The sequence below is a fragment of the Gymnogyps californianus genome, chromosome 9 (assembly GCF_018139145.2).
Source record: "Gymnogyps californianus isolate 813 chromosome 9, ASM1813914v2, whole genome shotgun sequence".
NCBI classification, from domain to species: domain Eukaryota; kingdom Metazoa; phylum Chordata; class Aves; order Accipitriformes; family Cathartidae; genus Gymnogyps; species Gymnogyps californianus.
Window position 1 is genome coordinate 14,464,836 of NC_059479.1, and position 16,528 is coordinate 14,481,363.

Sequence of the window (16,528 nt, forward strand, 5' to 3'; positions counted from 1 at the left end):
ACAGAGAGAGTTCCCTGCCAAAGGTTATCTCCAAGTTCATACTGTGTGTCCTTATGCTGCCACAGCCAATAAATCGTTAACACTGTCTATTCCAAGCAGGCTTCCCTGGGACCGGTTTTGCGCGGCCAGCATGAATTTGTGCAGGCTCTTGCAATATGGAGGACAAACCGGGCTGGCACCACAGCTTTTTGTTGACATGGCCAGCCTTCAAATGTTTGTGAAATGATCTTTCAAAGTTCAGCTTTCAACTGCTACTGTTGTTTTCAAGAACAAAAGAGATACAGGCATTCGAAGTCTGCTCAGCATGAGCAAAGCTCACCCAGAGCAGCGGGCACCTCCCCAAAGGCCTCTGTGCTGGCTTGAAATCCCCCAGAGAAGGGCAAGGGATGCTTTGCTCCTCTCAGCCTCCCTGAAGAGCATCAGTACTGGTGCTGGGGCCCACTGAAGGAACCATCCCAGGGGTTTCGGACTAGGTGGATGCTCACACAGAAGGAGCTTCAACCACTTCTGCCTACCCATGTGGATCAAAATTACTGGGGAGGGCTGAAGTGTAATGCTGTGGCCTCCCAGCAGTGGGGGTGAAGGTCATTTCTGACTCCTCTTGTTTGAAAGGAAATTCACTCCCAAATGCTAACACAAGACATTGACCAAGTCCTTCTTAGGCCCTTGAAGATCCACCTCAATTTCCTATGCAACAGCTGGCACGGGTTTACAATACATGGGAATAAACTGGTACATAGCCCATGCTCTTGTACTTGGCACAGTGATGGACTTTGCACCCTTTTAACCCTTTGTAAAGCCAGGTGACCCAGGCTAACAGCAGTAGGATGCCACCCTGAAGCATAATTATTTTACAGCTTCTATTTATTTTTTGGAATATCAAAATTTATGACAATGACTAAAGCAGATGATTGATTAAACCCTAAGCGTAAACACACCATGATAGAGAAGTTGTTTTGCTGTCATCCCAAGGAAGCATCTATTTGCAAAGTACATGGCAATATCAAAGAGCTCTCTATTGATTAAACTTTGAAAATAAAATTGCACCACTTATCATATGCTGTTTGCAAAAATGCCAATCATTATAATACTCACATAAGCATACTGTGTCTTCCCCCTGAACTCGTTAAATTTATTACTGAGACTCTATCCTGAGCTGCCTACATGTGGAAAAAATATCTTTCAGATAACACATTAACATTCATAACCAGTATTTAAAGCTGCACATGGTGCCATCTCAAAAGATAAGGGTCTTGTCAGCATTTCCAGTATAAGCCTTATTTCAGGGGACGGAGGGAGGGAGTGGCAACACTGTATTTCAGCTATTTTAAATGACACCAGCAAGAAGCCTGACATACAAGTTGTCAATCTAATTGCACCTATCTTTCAGAGATAGGTGCATCTTTCACCTCCACATTCAGTTTAAAAAATAGTGGAATTCTCAGTACTTCATTGTAAACTACCTGGCAAGTGCTGTCATTCTGCTTGGGCATACAGCATTCCGCACAATTATAATTCTAGTTCTAAACCTTCATATTACAAAAGCTTTTAAGGTATGGAACAAAAATGATATGACCACTTTCTCACAGGTATACTTGCACTCTACAGAAGAGATAAGCAAAACAACAGCTAACAATACAACGAGGGCTTGGTCCGTGACTCATGTTATCAGATGTTCCTGCAGTATCAAAATACTAATAATACTGAGTACAAAAGTTAATGACAAAAAGGGTAAAAATAACACCTAAAAACGTTTTTTGGGGGAGAAATTTGTAGGTGCAATGCTTCTGCCTTTGAGCCCAATTCCGCTACAAATACAGCATAAGTTGTGATTTGCAAAATGAGACCTGTTAGCTGTTGATGTTAAAAGTATTCTGTCAAAAGAAAAGATATTTGTATTAGTAAAAAAAAAAATTATGAAAAGTAAACAAGCAGTTGTTATATTGAAAGAGAGGCTTGAGAAAGCCACAACAGCTCTAAAAAAGAAAGTATTGCAATGCTTATACTTGAGATGATCAGGACCACTGACCAGTTCATAGCCAAATAGCTATAAATGAATGATCTCATCTCTATATAGTTCTAAGAGCATCAGTATCACCAGCTAGAAATAATAAAGCCAAACACTTTTATCTGCAAAAACAATAACAAGATTTCTAGTTAGACAGCTGAAATGCTAACCAGTGTAGTGGTTGCAAAGCAAAAATACTCTGGAGCCAATATGTGTGCAAATAACTGGTTTTGCCTGCAGTTTTCAAGCTTCCAAGCCAGAGCTGATTACCAAAGCTGACTGAGTTGTCCTCTTCTTCTACCAGCTTTACTTGCTGCTCAGTCATGAAGTGGACATTAAAATCTCCTGCTGTGCAAAGGATTTTATTGCTTTACAGGAAAAAGACTGATAGAAGGTAAAAAAAGATGCCATATAAAGGATGGGCAGTTATTCATAAATCATATGCTTTGTAATGGAAAGAAATGCCACAAGTGTTATGGAATACATACACACACTTTAGATTGAGGCCAAATGCCCAGTCCCTCTTGCCGAAGCTGTTCCACTCCACATGGAATCTAATGGACTAGAAAGACACCACACAAGGAACAAGATCCCCCACGTGTGGCAGTTAGGACACATACTTATCCACTAACTATTCAACAGATTCAGGTGTCCCCTGGCACCCCCCGGCATTCAGGCTGGAAGAGAGATGACAAAATATCTTCAGCATCCTGGACCACAATGACTACAATATAAAGCAGAAGTATTATCATAACTTCTTCCCTTCCTGTTGTCCTTTTAGTTAATGCACCACGTTTGGCGCATCCCTACTTTGCTTTGAAATGTGTCTATCAAGACAGAGATGGCTCTGAGGATGCCCAGGAAAACAACTTCAAGCCCAGGCAAACTGTAATGTTAAAAATGGAGATACCAAGTGATTTTAAGCACCATCAGAATTTGGTTTACTGTCAATAGGGAAGGAGATTCTAAGTATGCTTATTTTCTACCCGAGCACCTAAATTTCACCATAAAATGTCATATTAGATACTCGAGATTTGTGTGTATTTATGTGTAACTCCCCAGAGTAGAAGTCAGCTGAAATCCTGGCCTCATGAAGTCAAAGGGAGATTTGTCAGTGGCTGAAGTCTAGGTCAGGATTTTATGTATGTTTGTATTGTGCTTTGTGCAATAACAACTCAGGGAGCTACTTCAGATGCCAAATAAATTTTAAGGTTTCCCTGCAGTTTGGAATTCTTTATGCTAAGTGATTCTCCCCAACATATTAATGTAACCACCATTCTCATAAGTTCTAATTGTCTCATCAATTTCTTTTCATGCCATTTTGAGTTATACATCACTCTTCAACGTCATTATTTGTAACCAACCAGCCTCCACAAAGAGAGATATTATAGGGTATTTTTCAGGTAAATGATTATTGCTCAGAGACAGTAAAGTTTCTGGCTAAAGTGATGTGGAAAAGGCTGCAGGAAAGCAGGGAATATCTTTCTTTAGTCAAAAAAAAGAAGTACTTAATTCTCAGAGACTTAACTTTTCGATTCTTGGAAAACAGAACAGAAACTATTTCTTCCTAAAAGCTACATCACTGTTCTTTTTTTTTTTTTTTTTGTTCTGACTTATTATACCCCCTTTTCAGAGATAAACTGCTTGCTTTTTCAGTGTAATTTCTTCTTTCCTATCAATTCAAGGTGGCTTCTTGGCCTGCACTGTGTTGAGTGACTAGCCATAAACTAGCTTCACCTCTGACACCAGAAACCACCATCTCTCAGTCCCGCAACCTCTTTTGCACCTACGTAACTTTACACAGTGAAGTACTTACACTGAGCCCATGCAAAAACAAGACCTTGAAACAGCCCTGCAAATAATGGTGAGTGTCTGATCTGAAAGGGAAACATTTTCAAACCATAGAGCTATTCCAATCCATTATTACTCAATATTGCAGGAGCCTGCAAACAACAAGGCAAATGCTTAAGAACACATCTCCCTCCCTGCTCCTGACAGGCAGTTGGGTGAGCAGCCAAAACACAAATTTTCAGTTTTGAGCCAAACTCTGATTTGGATTTTTCTGATAGATAACAGTGGATGAGTGTGGTGGGTTGACCTTGGCTGGACGCCAGGTGCCCACCGAGCTGCTCTATCACTCCCCTCCTGGGGGTGGGGGGGAGAAAATAAGATGGAAAAAAACTCATGGGTCAACATAAATGTGGTTTAATAAAGTAAAAGCAAAGGCCACGCGTGGAAGCAAGGGAAAACAAAAGATTTATTCTCTGCTTCCCATCAGCAGGTGATGTCCAGCCACTTCCCAGGCAGTAGGGCTTCAGTATGTGTAGCGGTTGCTCTGGAAGACAAACGTAATAACAAGATTGTTATTATCCCTCCCAAGATCTTGCCCACCCCCAGCCTACTGCTGAGGGGGGAATGTTGGAGAGACAGCCTTGATGCTGTGTGAGCACTGCTCAGCAGCCAAAACACTAGTGTGTTATCGACACCTTTCTAGCTACCAATACAAAGCACAGCACTATGAGGGCTGCTAGGGGGAAAATTAACTCCATCTCAGCCAGACCCAATGCAATGAGGCCAGGCTGCAACCTTTCTTCTGGTTGGGGCATTTCTCAGTCACTTACTTCCACCGAAGAAGTGGGAAACTAAAATCTCTAATGGCCACCGCCTTTCATCAAATCTGGTTCAAAATACTTGTGAAGGGAGGGGACTTTGACTGACAGCCGTACATACTGTGCACATACATAAAGCACAATTACATTTCTGTTAGAAACCAGGCGAAAAACACAAAAACCAATGACTGCCCAAATTTTTCTTCATTCAGCAACTGTTCACAAACATCTCATGGAATGAACTTAATGGAAGGAATTTTTGGGAACACATGGAGTCTGAAAAAATACTGGTTTTTTTCTACTCTTCTTATTATTTTCTGGAGAAAAACCAGAAATATGTGACCTCTGTGCATAATGACAACTCAATGACACAGCTCTCATTCTGAATGTGGAATATGAAATGCTCACTGTGAACCGCTCAAAAATAATCCTCAGGCCATGATTATTCATAGAAATTATTTGGCGAGTAATTTCAATTAAATAAATTCAAGGAATCAAGAAAAAGAGGCTAAACTAATAGAATGCATTATTTATGATGAATAATTCATTTGGAGGAACTTTCCCCCACACACCGTTGCAGAAAGTCAGCTCAAGGCGTAGGGCACTGGAGTCCCACTTAAGCCCTGTTTTGAGGTCTTAATTGGGGGCTTTCATGATGAATCACCCTGGGCTGGCCCTCTGCCCAGGACTGAGTTTCACCCATTGCTCCTGCTCCTCACATATTGCTAGATACGTCATTAGCACAGTGGGATTTGGATTCTTTCAACTTTACTGCCATACAAATAATGATATGGAGGGATTGCATCATGTTTCTTTTACTCCTAATAAATAAAGGGAAGAAACCTCTCACATCAACCCACCAGACTTTCAACAGTGAACATTTATCATACCCATACATCAACTGCGTTATGCAAATATGAGCCCCATTACTAAGGCATGTCCATTCAGTAAAGCAAGCAGACCTGATAATTTCAACAAGACTTTCTGAATTACTAAAAACACTTGTGCGCACTTGTGCTTGCATGATGGGACATTTCCAGTTAAAAACATTCACAGTATGTAACACCTAGATTACGAATCTGAGGACATCTGAAAAATTGCCCTTATAAATGGTAGTGGTAAATATTACTGTAGACATTCACCTATTTGAAATGAAAGGAACGACAAATTCATTGTTGTTTTAAGGATGGAAAAAAACATTTTTTTTGTTCTTGATGCTTAGCAATGTCATCACAGAATATCTATCATCAGGAAGCTTCATCTCACTATTCCTATCAGAGAAAAAGACCCATTGACATGATAAAACAAAACACTTCCAAAAATATTTAACTGACTCAATAAGACCTAAGTACATGTTTTTAAGCTAAACATTTGTTCAAAGATCTGGTCCAAATCCCACTGAAATCAGTAGGAGTCCTTCCACTGACACCAAAGGGCTTTGGATCAGACATACTACTTTGCTGAACAGGATGAACACATCCATAAATATCAACTGTCTTACAGTACTTTGCTGGGTCCTATGCTAAAGGGGGTGTGTGTACAAGGGGAGGGGAGATTTGTTTTTCTATGCAAGAAAGAAAAAAATTGGGCTAAAGCTAAAATAAAGTGCAGTTTTAATTACATAGTGGTGAGTCTGTCAGTATCCTCAGTGCACAAGCTACCTGGGATCTTTCTGACAGACAGCTTCTCTATCACATTTCCTGCTGAAACCAATATTACTGGTATTATGACTCACAAAATCCGCTTCTTATTTTTAAGAAAGTTAGGATTCCACATTAATTTTACAAAACATCAGAAATTGATAGTTTTACTGCTGCGTTTTGCACAACCAGTGTAAAATCAGGCTGTGCTGTTATAAAACAGATTACCCCAGATATACTGAAACAACTCATGGCGAAGTCTCTTTGCAAAAAATTATGTTGTAATTAGATAATGGGTCTCAAAAATGTGTATCCTTGGCCAGGGTCTGAGTCCTTGCAGGAAGCAGCAACTGAGGGAAGAAGTACAAAGCATGTTGGTTTTAAGTCATAGTTCATTAAATTCTTTTATTCATACAGTAGGTAGTCATGAAGTGTCATGCAATATTCTGATGCAGCCCATGGCTCTCCATATGCTTGAATGGTTCGGGGAAATGGAGCTAAAAAATGCACCTGGAAACCAATGAAATTCATTACAGGTAATAGCAAAGGCAATTACTGACTGCCAGCAAAAAGCAACTCAGTAGACACCGCACACTCAGAAGCCACTGTCACTCAGGAGTGCCCCTCTGCCCACAGACTGGCGCATCCACCGGCTCTCCTTCCACGGAGACTTCATCACAAACATCTCTCTCCTCTGCCTCTCTTGGGCATGCATTGCACCAGTTCACTGTTGTTGGGCAGCACAGGTGAGAGGGGACGGACGTCAGGGCCATGGAGGGCAGAACCTGCCAGCTCCTTCCTCCCTGTCTTTCACGCTCACCCTCCTTCACTCATCCCTTGCCCATCCCTTGCCCAAAGAAAGCAAGTGAAAGCCAGAGCCTCCTCTTTCACCCTCTGCTTTACAGCATACTTTCCAGTACCGCTGGATGAGATAAAACCTTTGATTGCAAGTAACAATTATTTTGCATACTGCTTACTGCTAAATCTGGAAACTGTTTATTTCCTTAATAATTACTTTTAAGTGAGGCACAAAAATATCCCACTTACAGTACCGGAAAGATTCAAAAAATGTACATACTCACGGAGGGAGAATGTCTCCAGCTACAAATAGGCACACACGCACACACACAGAGGCATACAGAGGAATATTCCCTTGGAAAGTAAGAATATAGGGTACTTGTTGAATAGTAATGATGATTATCTCAGAACCCTAAAAGCTGACATGGAGTAGGCATCTCATATTATGCAGTTCAGGATCACAGGATGAGAAACACATGAGATCACTAAATACCTAAATTTACAAATTCCCATTGTTTCACCATATCCGTCATCATGTTTTGTTCACAAAAATCAATATTGGCATCTATTTTTACTACATGAATAAATCCCTCCTTACCCACCACCAGCACCCAGGCTACCTTGATAGTTTCTAATGATCAGTAAAACTTAAATCCTGCCCTCCATCTGATTTACAGAGATTTTTGCTTAGTTTCTTGCTGCATTCTTTTCTTTATTCCATGAGACTTGGTGGATATGTTTGTTCCTTCTTCATTTATACACATAGAAACAGAAACAGAAAAACTGATAGGTAAAGATGTATAAGTAGTGTTTAGCATCCATCTGCAGATACAACGTGGAGAAAGAAAATGATCTCCATATTTCCAGACTTATTATGCTCCTTGATATTTATTCTCACAGAAGGACAACAGCATGATGTGCACTAGGCAGGAAGGGTAATGATCTGTGCTAAATTTTATGTGCCTATGCTTCATGCCATGGTCTGGCTTTTTTTTTTCCCTGCCAGCAGACAGATGAAGTGGTGACTTTAGGACCATGCAGAAGCCAAGAGCTGCTCTGGTGTGTGTACCAGCATAGGACTAACACAGACTATTTGAAGTTGGTTAAGGCTGGTATCAGGCAAGTATTTAGTTCATACTTGCTCTACAGCAGTCTGGGAGTGCCCCCATGGGAAACAGGTATGGGATAATTAAGGGCTCTTAAGCCAGCAGACAAGGATATTACAAGGATAAAAATTTCAAACTGAAGGTAGCCAGATGCAGAGTTGTAGAGAAAGCACATTTTTTTACCTGTGGGAGATGAAAGCTCTTGGAACAATTTACCAAATATTATGGCAGATTTTCATCATAGGCAATTGCTAAAATATGCCTGGATATGTTATGGGTTTTTCAGTTTTTTGTTTTTCTTTTTCCTAGGAAGTATGATCTAGTTTAAACAGGAATTAATTCCAATTTAGCTGATGGCCTGGGTTATGCAAGATCCAAAACCCACAATGGTTCCATTAAGCCTTATAATCTATGAATCTGGAAGTTTATGAATCAGTACTGTCTTCAAAACTTTGCTCCAAAAAGGAGGATGAGGGAACACAGCAAAGTATTTGGGAAAAAAAGAAACCTTCACAATGCTTACAAATCAGGCATAACACTGAGTTTTCCCAAACCCTCACAGGCTGCTGTATCAACCTGCCTCCTGGCCTTCCATTCCTGGAGGCTCCCAGATAGTCACAGCCTGAAAATGTTCCCGCATTCAACATGCAAAATAAAAAGGCAGGAAAACAGGTGGGAGAAAAAAGCTGTTCTTTTATACTCTGTGCTTTTAATTGAAGGGATTATAAAACACTTTGGGCATGCTGAGAAATCATGACTTTGTTCCTAAATAAAAAGCTGTAGCTATTTTTTTTTAAATTCTTGTTCCTCCTCCTACAACAGTGGTTATTATATGCATGCGTTTGCAGTGTAATAGAATCAGTATCATCTCTGTGTCTTATTACTGTTGCAATCCCCTAACATGCTGTTCCTTCCATCCCACATGAATCTGGTAATTACTGCTGAGGCATGCCATGCGTACACTTTCCCTTCCAAGGCAGCATCAGCAATTACCACAAACACATTTCCTACGTACTAGTAAACACAGGCAAGTGGGACAGTATATGTTGCCCCATGAGCCAATTCCAGGACATGATCCTTGCTCACCAGAAAGCTGCACATCACTGAAACTCACAGACATGAAACAAATGTGCGCTGTGAGATGAGAGAAAAATGCATTGGACTTACTTCTGCCTTCAGCTTTTGCTGTGTGTTGGAGCGAGCCCTGTGAGTGCTGGCAACGCTGTGCAGGGCTGCTCAGGTGAGATGCGTTGAAGGTAGGTTACTGGAACGTGTGTGTGCCTCTGTGCATGTCCGTGTGGGCAGGTGTGTGTATGAATATGCTCCCTTCAGAAACAAAAAAACGAAAAATCAACCTGAGTCTACTTTTACCTTCTCTTTTTAGACTTATGCCCCTAGACTGTGTTAGAAAGATCTGAAAATAAGATTTGCTATGTTCTGTAACTAGTCCAATTTTGCTCCCCAAACATAGAATATGGATTCTAATGTTTAAAGCAGAAAACAAGCAAAAAATCTCGCAGAATAATAATCTGGCTGCTTGTGTATTAGTGCTGTAAAACCCCAGATCTACTACACATGTCTTTCCTGATGTTAGCAATTTTTGCTCCTGAATTCAGCTGGATGGAGTTAGAAATGGAGCAGCTCTGAGTGCATTTCAGAATCCCAATCTTGTTGAAATTCACGCAGCACCACACAAAAAGCATGCTCCAGTGTGGGATGCTCCTGCTTTTTCCACAACCTCTCCAAATTTTAGATAGGGAGGTTGCAGCTGCTCCAGTCCTGAATGCAAACTCCAGCGCTATTCCTGCCCAGCAGCACTGCAAAAGCATCTGCGCTGGCTGCTGAAGGATTCTACCTTTTCTGATCTCAAGCACCCCATAAGAATAGACAATATATTTCTGCTGCTCCTAAAATGTGGGCTCTGATACTTAATGGCTAAAGAATAACATGAGATGACAGTACCACTTTTGCCAAGTCCAGCACTCTTTTGGTAGCAAACCTCTACATTCTAAAGACTAAGTGAAGTGTGTATAGTTCCCTATAAGAATCTGGTAATAATGCACCTTGCCATATTAGCACTCTAAAAATTCATTATGGAGTGTCTTTTTTTTTCCCAGTGTGAACCCAAAGTTTTACCTTCCAGACCAAGAGCAGCCACCCTTTCCCATCAAACAGATCTGTGCCCAGTGCACGGCGCTTAAGCGAAGTCACAATAACCCACATCCAACATCTTGTTCTTTTTAAAGGCAGCCAAACGCTACACCATACCATTGCAATTTGGCAGTGGGACTAGTCTAGCCAGTGTGAGTGATCACGTTAGATGTGGTCTTAGCTGCTCAGCACTCGGGTGAGCGTTCCAGAGCGTGCAGGGATTCAGGCACACGACTGCCGTTACCTGCCAGCCCAGTTTGGCGGAAAGTGGTGAACTTCCCTGAACGTATAGAAAACGCCAGCGCGCTGGACAGAGCTCGGCACGGCAATTTGGGGAAGGGAGTTGCCGCAGCCGGAATGGGGGATAGATGCTGATGCCAGATCCGGGTTTTGCAGCACCCCTGCTCCGAGAGCCAGATTGTGCGTGTGTGGTGCGTGTGCGGTGCGTGTGTGTGTGTGTGTGTGTGTGCTGCGTGCGTGGTGCGTGCGCGCTTGCCGACTGCCTTGTGCCGAAGAAGCTGCTTGACTTGCTCTCGATTTTGAGGGCACGGATTTAGGGACTCGGGGCCAAAAATTCTCCGGACCCAGGTAAATCCGCTTTGTTACCTTATTCCACTCCCCGGCTCCGAGTCCCCGCGCTGTCCTGGGCGCGGCGCGGCTGCAGGTGCTGTCAGAGCGCTCCCGCGATGAGCAGCCGAGCGGGGAGCGGAGCCGGCTGCGAGAGCCACCGGGGCGGGGGGGGGGGGGGGAGAACGGGGCGGGGGGGGGGGGCTGGGAAAAACGTGTCCCCCCGCCCCTGGCGTGACGTCAGCGCGGCTCTGTGCGGGGCAGCCGGCAAAAGCGCCGCGCCGCGCCGCGCCCCGCGCAGAGCCTCCCGCGCTCCCGCAGCGGTGCCGCCGCCGCCGCCGCTCCTCGCCCCGCGCCCGGCCCAACTTCCCGCCGAGCCGCGGCCGGGACGGGACGGGACGGGACGGCGGCGCCTCGCCGGGCTCCTCCTGAGGCGTGAGGCGGGCGATGCCTCTCGCCGCCGGGCGCCTGGCTCCCGGGGCGCGGCGGCGGCAGTCGGCGGCGGCCCCTGCCCCTGCTGCCCCCTCGGGCGCCCCGAGAGCAGGTACGAGCCGAGGAGCGCGGGGGGAGGCACGGGGAGCGCAGTTCGGAGGCGCCCTGCTGCCGGGAGGGGGGCAGGGAGGGTTTGCGATCATTTATTCTGCGCCCCCCCCCCCCCCCGCCCCCAGTTTAAAATGCTGACAGTGAACGGGAGCCGGGCAGCCGGGAGCGGGGGCTGCCCCGGGCCGGGCAGCGCCGCGGCTGGCGGGGACGGAGCCGCTCTGGTGGCGGCCGCCGAGGTGGAGGCGGCTGCTGCGGCGGGCGGAGGGGTCGGGCGGGGGGGGGCAGCGCTGGGGACCCCGGTTTTCGGAGAGCTCCCCGACGGGGCTTCCCCCACAGCAGCTCCGCAAGGAGCTTTCCGAGAGAAAAAGGAGGGGTGGAGGAGGGGGGATTTCAGAGGAGTTTTGCAAGTCGCTGTCTTGCCGCCCTGCTCCCCCCAGCCTTACAACCTGCTTTGCCCTCCCCTTGCAGCCTCTGCTTCTGGCCGTTATCACTGGGGATTTCTTCTTTCTCTCCTCACTTGTCTCAAAAGGTTTGACTATAGGTACCGAAGCGGGGATCGACGGCGCATAAAGATGCTGAAGGGTGTTTGGTTGCTCAGTTTGTTAACAGTGGCTGGGATCTCGCAGACAGAGAGTCGCAAACCTGCCAAAGACATTTGCAGCAAGAGCCGCTGCCCTTGTGAGGAGAAGGAGAACGTGCTGAACATTAATTGTGAAAACAAAGGATTTACAACCGTTAGCCTCCTCCTGCCGCCACCGTCCAAGATCTACCAGCTGTTTCTCAACGGGAACGCGCTGACCCGCCTGTTCCCCAATGAGTTTGTCAACTACTCCAACGCCGTGACCCTCCACTTGGGCAACAACGATATGCAGGAGATCCGCACAGGGGCCTTCAGCGGCCTCCGCACCCTCAAGAGGCTGCACCTCAATAACAACAAGCTGGAAGTGCTGAAGGAGGACACGTTCCTGGGGTTGGAGAGTCTGGAGTACCTGCAGGCTGATTACAATTACATCAGTGCCATTGAGGCGGGGGCCTTCAGCAAGCTAAACAAGCTCAAGGTGCTGATTCTCAATGACAACCTCCTGCTGTCCCTGCCCAGCAACGTCTTCCGCTTCGTGCTCCTCACTCACCTGGACCTGCGGGGGAACCGGCTGAAGATGATGCCTTTTGCTGGTGTGCTGGAGCACATTGGAGGCATCATGGAAATCCAGCTGGAGGAAAACCCTTGGAACTGCACCTGCGACTTGCTGCCACTCAAGGCCTGGCTAGACACCATCACTGTGTTCGTGGGCGAGATAGTCTGCGAAACCCCCTTCAGGCTTCATGGGAAGGATGTCACCCAGCTCACCAGGCAAGATCTCTGCCCTAGGAAAAGCTCCAGTGATTCAAACCAGAGGGAAAAACACCCTGTCCTCTCAGACCCGCACATCTCAAGGCTGTCACCCACAGCCAACTCTGCCATCAGTCCCACCAGAGCCCCAAAAGCCAGCCGGCCACCCAAAACTAGGAACCGCCCCACACCCCGTGTCACTGTGTCGAAAGACAGACAAATATTCGGACCTATCATGGTTTACCAGACGAAGTCTCCTGTCCCCATTACCTGCCCAGGTGGCTGCATCTGTACTTCGCAGAGCTCAGACAACGGCTTAAATGTGAACTGCCAAGAGAAAAAGATAAGTAACATCTCCGATCTCCACCCTAGGCCAACCAGTCCAAAGAAACTTTACCTTACCAGTAACTATCTGCAAGTCATTTATAGAACCGATCTCATAGAGTACAGCTCTCTGGATTTGTTACATCTAGGAAATAACAGAATTGCAGTGATACAAGAAGGTGCCTTTACAAACCTCACAAGTTTACGTAGACTTTATCTTAATGGCAACTACCTTGAGATTCTGCACCCATCTATGTTCGACGGGCTGCACAGCCTGCAATATCTCTACCTAGAGTACAATGTCATTAAGGAGATCTTGCCACGCACCTTTGATGCTCTGAGTAATCTTCATCTGTTATTTCTCAATAACAACCTGCTCAGATCCTTGCCTGACAACGTCTTTGGTGGCACTTCCCTCACCAGACTCAACCTTAGAAACAACCATTTCTCACACCTGCCTGTGAGAGGAGTCTTGGACCAGCTCTCGGCTCTAATTCAGATAGACCTCCAGGAGAACCCTTGGGACTGCACATGCGACATCCTGGGGCTGAGGAACTGGATAGAGCAAGTCACTGACCAGAACAACCAGCAGTCAAATCCCTCCGTAGTTATCAATGAAGTCATATGCGAGTCTCCCGCCAAGCACTCTGGAGAGCATCTGAAATTCCTGAGCAAAGAAGCCATCTGCCCAGAGAACCCCAACTTGTCAGATTCTTCTCTCCTCTCCATGAACCAGAACACAGATGCACCCCATCTCCTTGGTGTCTCGCCCAGCTCCTACCCAGAAATACACACTGAAGTTCCACTGTCTGTCTTAATTTTAGGCTTGCTGGTTGTGTTTATTTTGTCAGTCTGTTTTGGGGCAGGCCTGTTTGTCTTTGTCCTTAAGCGCCGGAAGGGGGTGCAAAGCATGCCCAGCAGTGCAAACAACTTAGATATAAGTTCATTTCAGCTCCAGTACGGGTCTTACAACACTGAGACCCATGATAAAACTGAAGGACACGTTTATAACTACATTCCCCCTCCTGTTGGACAGATGTGCCAAAACCCAATCTACATGCAAAAGGAAGGGGATCCAGTTGCCTATTACAGGAATCTCCATGAGTTTAGCTATAGCAATCTTGACCACAAAAAGGAAGATCCCACCAGTCTTGCATTTACAATCAGTGCAGCTGAATTACTGGAAAAGCAATCCTCGCCAAGGGAACCAGAGCTTCTGTATCAAAATATTGCAGAAAGGGTCAAGGAACTCCCCACTGGAGGATTAGTTCATTATAACTTTTGCACCTTACCCAAAAGGCAGTTTGCCCCTTCATATGAATCAAGACGCCAAAACCAGGACAGGATAAATAAAACTGTTTTATATGGAACTCCCAGGAAATATTTTGCAGAACAGTCTAAACCCGAGCATCCTTTACTCCAAGGAAAGCTACAAACAGAACCAGACTACCTCGAAGTTCTGGAAAAACAAACTGCAATCAGTCAGCTGTGAGGGGGGAGGTGGGAGACAAAGGAAAATTTTTAAATGAGCTCAGCATCACATTTGATTGAGTCTGAACTCAGTGCCGATGTCATCTGTCGCATTCCCAACATTTCCACTTTTTAAATTAGAGAGGGAATGAGAGAGAAATGGAACCCTTACAGCATAGCAGGGATATGGTGTTGCTTTTGCAACGTTCCCTTTAAGTTATTTCTATATCTCTCTCCTTTTGACCCTTCTGTAGGAACTGTCACTGCAAATGTATGTTTCTGTAATAGATCTTGCATAATTCTTTTTGATTTGGAAGGAATTGAGGAAGGGGATCTTTGGGTTTTCTGTTGGTTTTTTTCTTTTCATTTCAAAGCGGAAACTTAATGTATTATGTAGAAGATCTCCAAAGATCTTTTTTCCTATACTATGACTTTCTTTTGTAAATAATAATATACAGTACTGCTGTTTCAATTACCAAGTATAGCCACTGGGCGTCACTTTTTTTGTTAAAGTGCCTTTGCACTTTAAGTACATTATTACTTAATTGTTGCTCTTAGCTTTGATAAATTGAACCTATTTTAATGTGTTGTATTTTTGAAATTAAAAAAAAAATTGTAAAATAGATCTATGTCAGCTGCATTAAATCAGAAGGTTTGATTTATAGGAAAGCTGCCCTTCTTTAAATGAATCTAGTTATAGGACCTTACAGACTCAAATGTAAATTATTGGGGTATTTTTTCCCTCTAGGTTTGTTTAGAGTGATTCACTGACATCAACTGAGAGGATTTAGCAATGGACTAGAGGTTATCAAATGCCTCATCTGGGAGTAACAGCTCATTAATAAAAGACGTTTAACACAATGTCATAGTGAACTGAACAATTAATGTCCTTCTTAATACATTGCATTGCAGCTCTAACACAATAATGTTCAGTGGTTTAAGATTATTTTCATACTTAAGAGAACATTCCTCATAATATTTTATGCATTAAATTAGGTATTTTTATACATTTTGTGACAGAGTTTATATTTGTAACTTTTTTGGACTGAAATTAACATGTCCTTTTCCTGCCAGATACATATCTTTTTTTTATAAGCAGGGACACCAGCAGGGGTCATCCCACACCTCATTAAATTTATTAACATACAGGCAAATGAACCAATGCCAAAGGTAAAATTTGAACCTGGGTCTCTGGAGTCCTCCAAATCAAGGTAGCAGAAATCAGTATGTGCATCACACTAACTTTCAGTAGTCTGAACTATGTCAAGTTTTCAGTCTCTGAAGCAAAAGTAATATTGCAATAATTCTAATCTACTAGAGAAAACTACTATTAAGTTCATTATCTTAAATTGTATAAAATGTTTTAAGTTAACTGAATTCCATTCTCAACATGGGTTTTCTTAAGCCCATCAGTGAACAAACGTAGTAAGTCTTCTCCTTTCCCATTAACTCAGGCCTGTTTTACTTCAAGCTTTACATTATCACCTTCAATTTACATTTCCTTCCTGGAGAATATTGAAACCATTTTTATTAACAAGTATACAGTCAAACTTTATTAAGCCTTATTAGCCTCTAAATAATTTTTAGATGCAAACATTATTGTGCGATTTAAACAAACAGCCCTTATTTACAACAAAAACAGTTTTGTTTTGTCTATTGTAAATCCTTATGCAACTGGGATGGTGATCTGCATATAAAGTAGGCCAGGCTTTTCAATTCCTTATTAAAGCAATTGATGGAGTCTGAAAGAAGCACACTGTTTCCTTTTCATAAATAGGTTACTGCACATAATAATCCTTTATTATCATGCGGAGATTGAAGTGGCCTCTGCTGACTGTTTTTTAGAGCTTCACTATAGTTAATAATACAGTATCTACAACTTTGAGAAATTTTCAGCAATAGCATTTGAGCTATAAATAACTACAATCAATGTTGTTCTAATCAGGACTTTGCCAAAAGGAAGTTGCTTTATATTTAAGAGC

At 43.9% G+C, this 16,528-nt stretch overlaps 1 protein-coding gene across 1 annotated transcript; it reads left to right on the forward strand.

The window, feature by feature from the left end:
• Positions 1–11,369: 11,369 nt before the first annotated feature.
• Positions 11,370–14,798, forward strand: SLITRK2 (SLIT and NTRK like family member 2). The gene is made up of 2 exons (XM_050901830.1): positions 11,370–11,423; positions 11,952–14,798. The coding sequence occupies exon 2, from the start codon at positions 11,995–11,997 to the stop codon at positions 14,566–14,568; it is 2,574 nt and encodes an 857-aa protein (XP_050757787.1). The 5' UTR covers positions 11,370–11,423; positions 11,952–11,994; the 3' UTR covers positions 14,569–14,798.
• The last annotated feature ends 1,730 nt before the right edge of the window (positions 14,799–16,528 follow it).

Bases quoted from the DNA above. Each gene is read 5' to 3' on its own strand.
- SLITRK2 (XM_050901830.1), top strand. From the start codon at position 11,995: ATGCTGAAGGGTGTTTGGTTGCTCAGTTTGTTAACAGTGGCTGGGATC.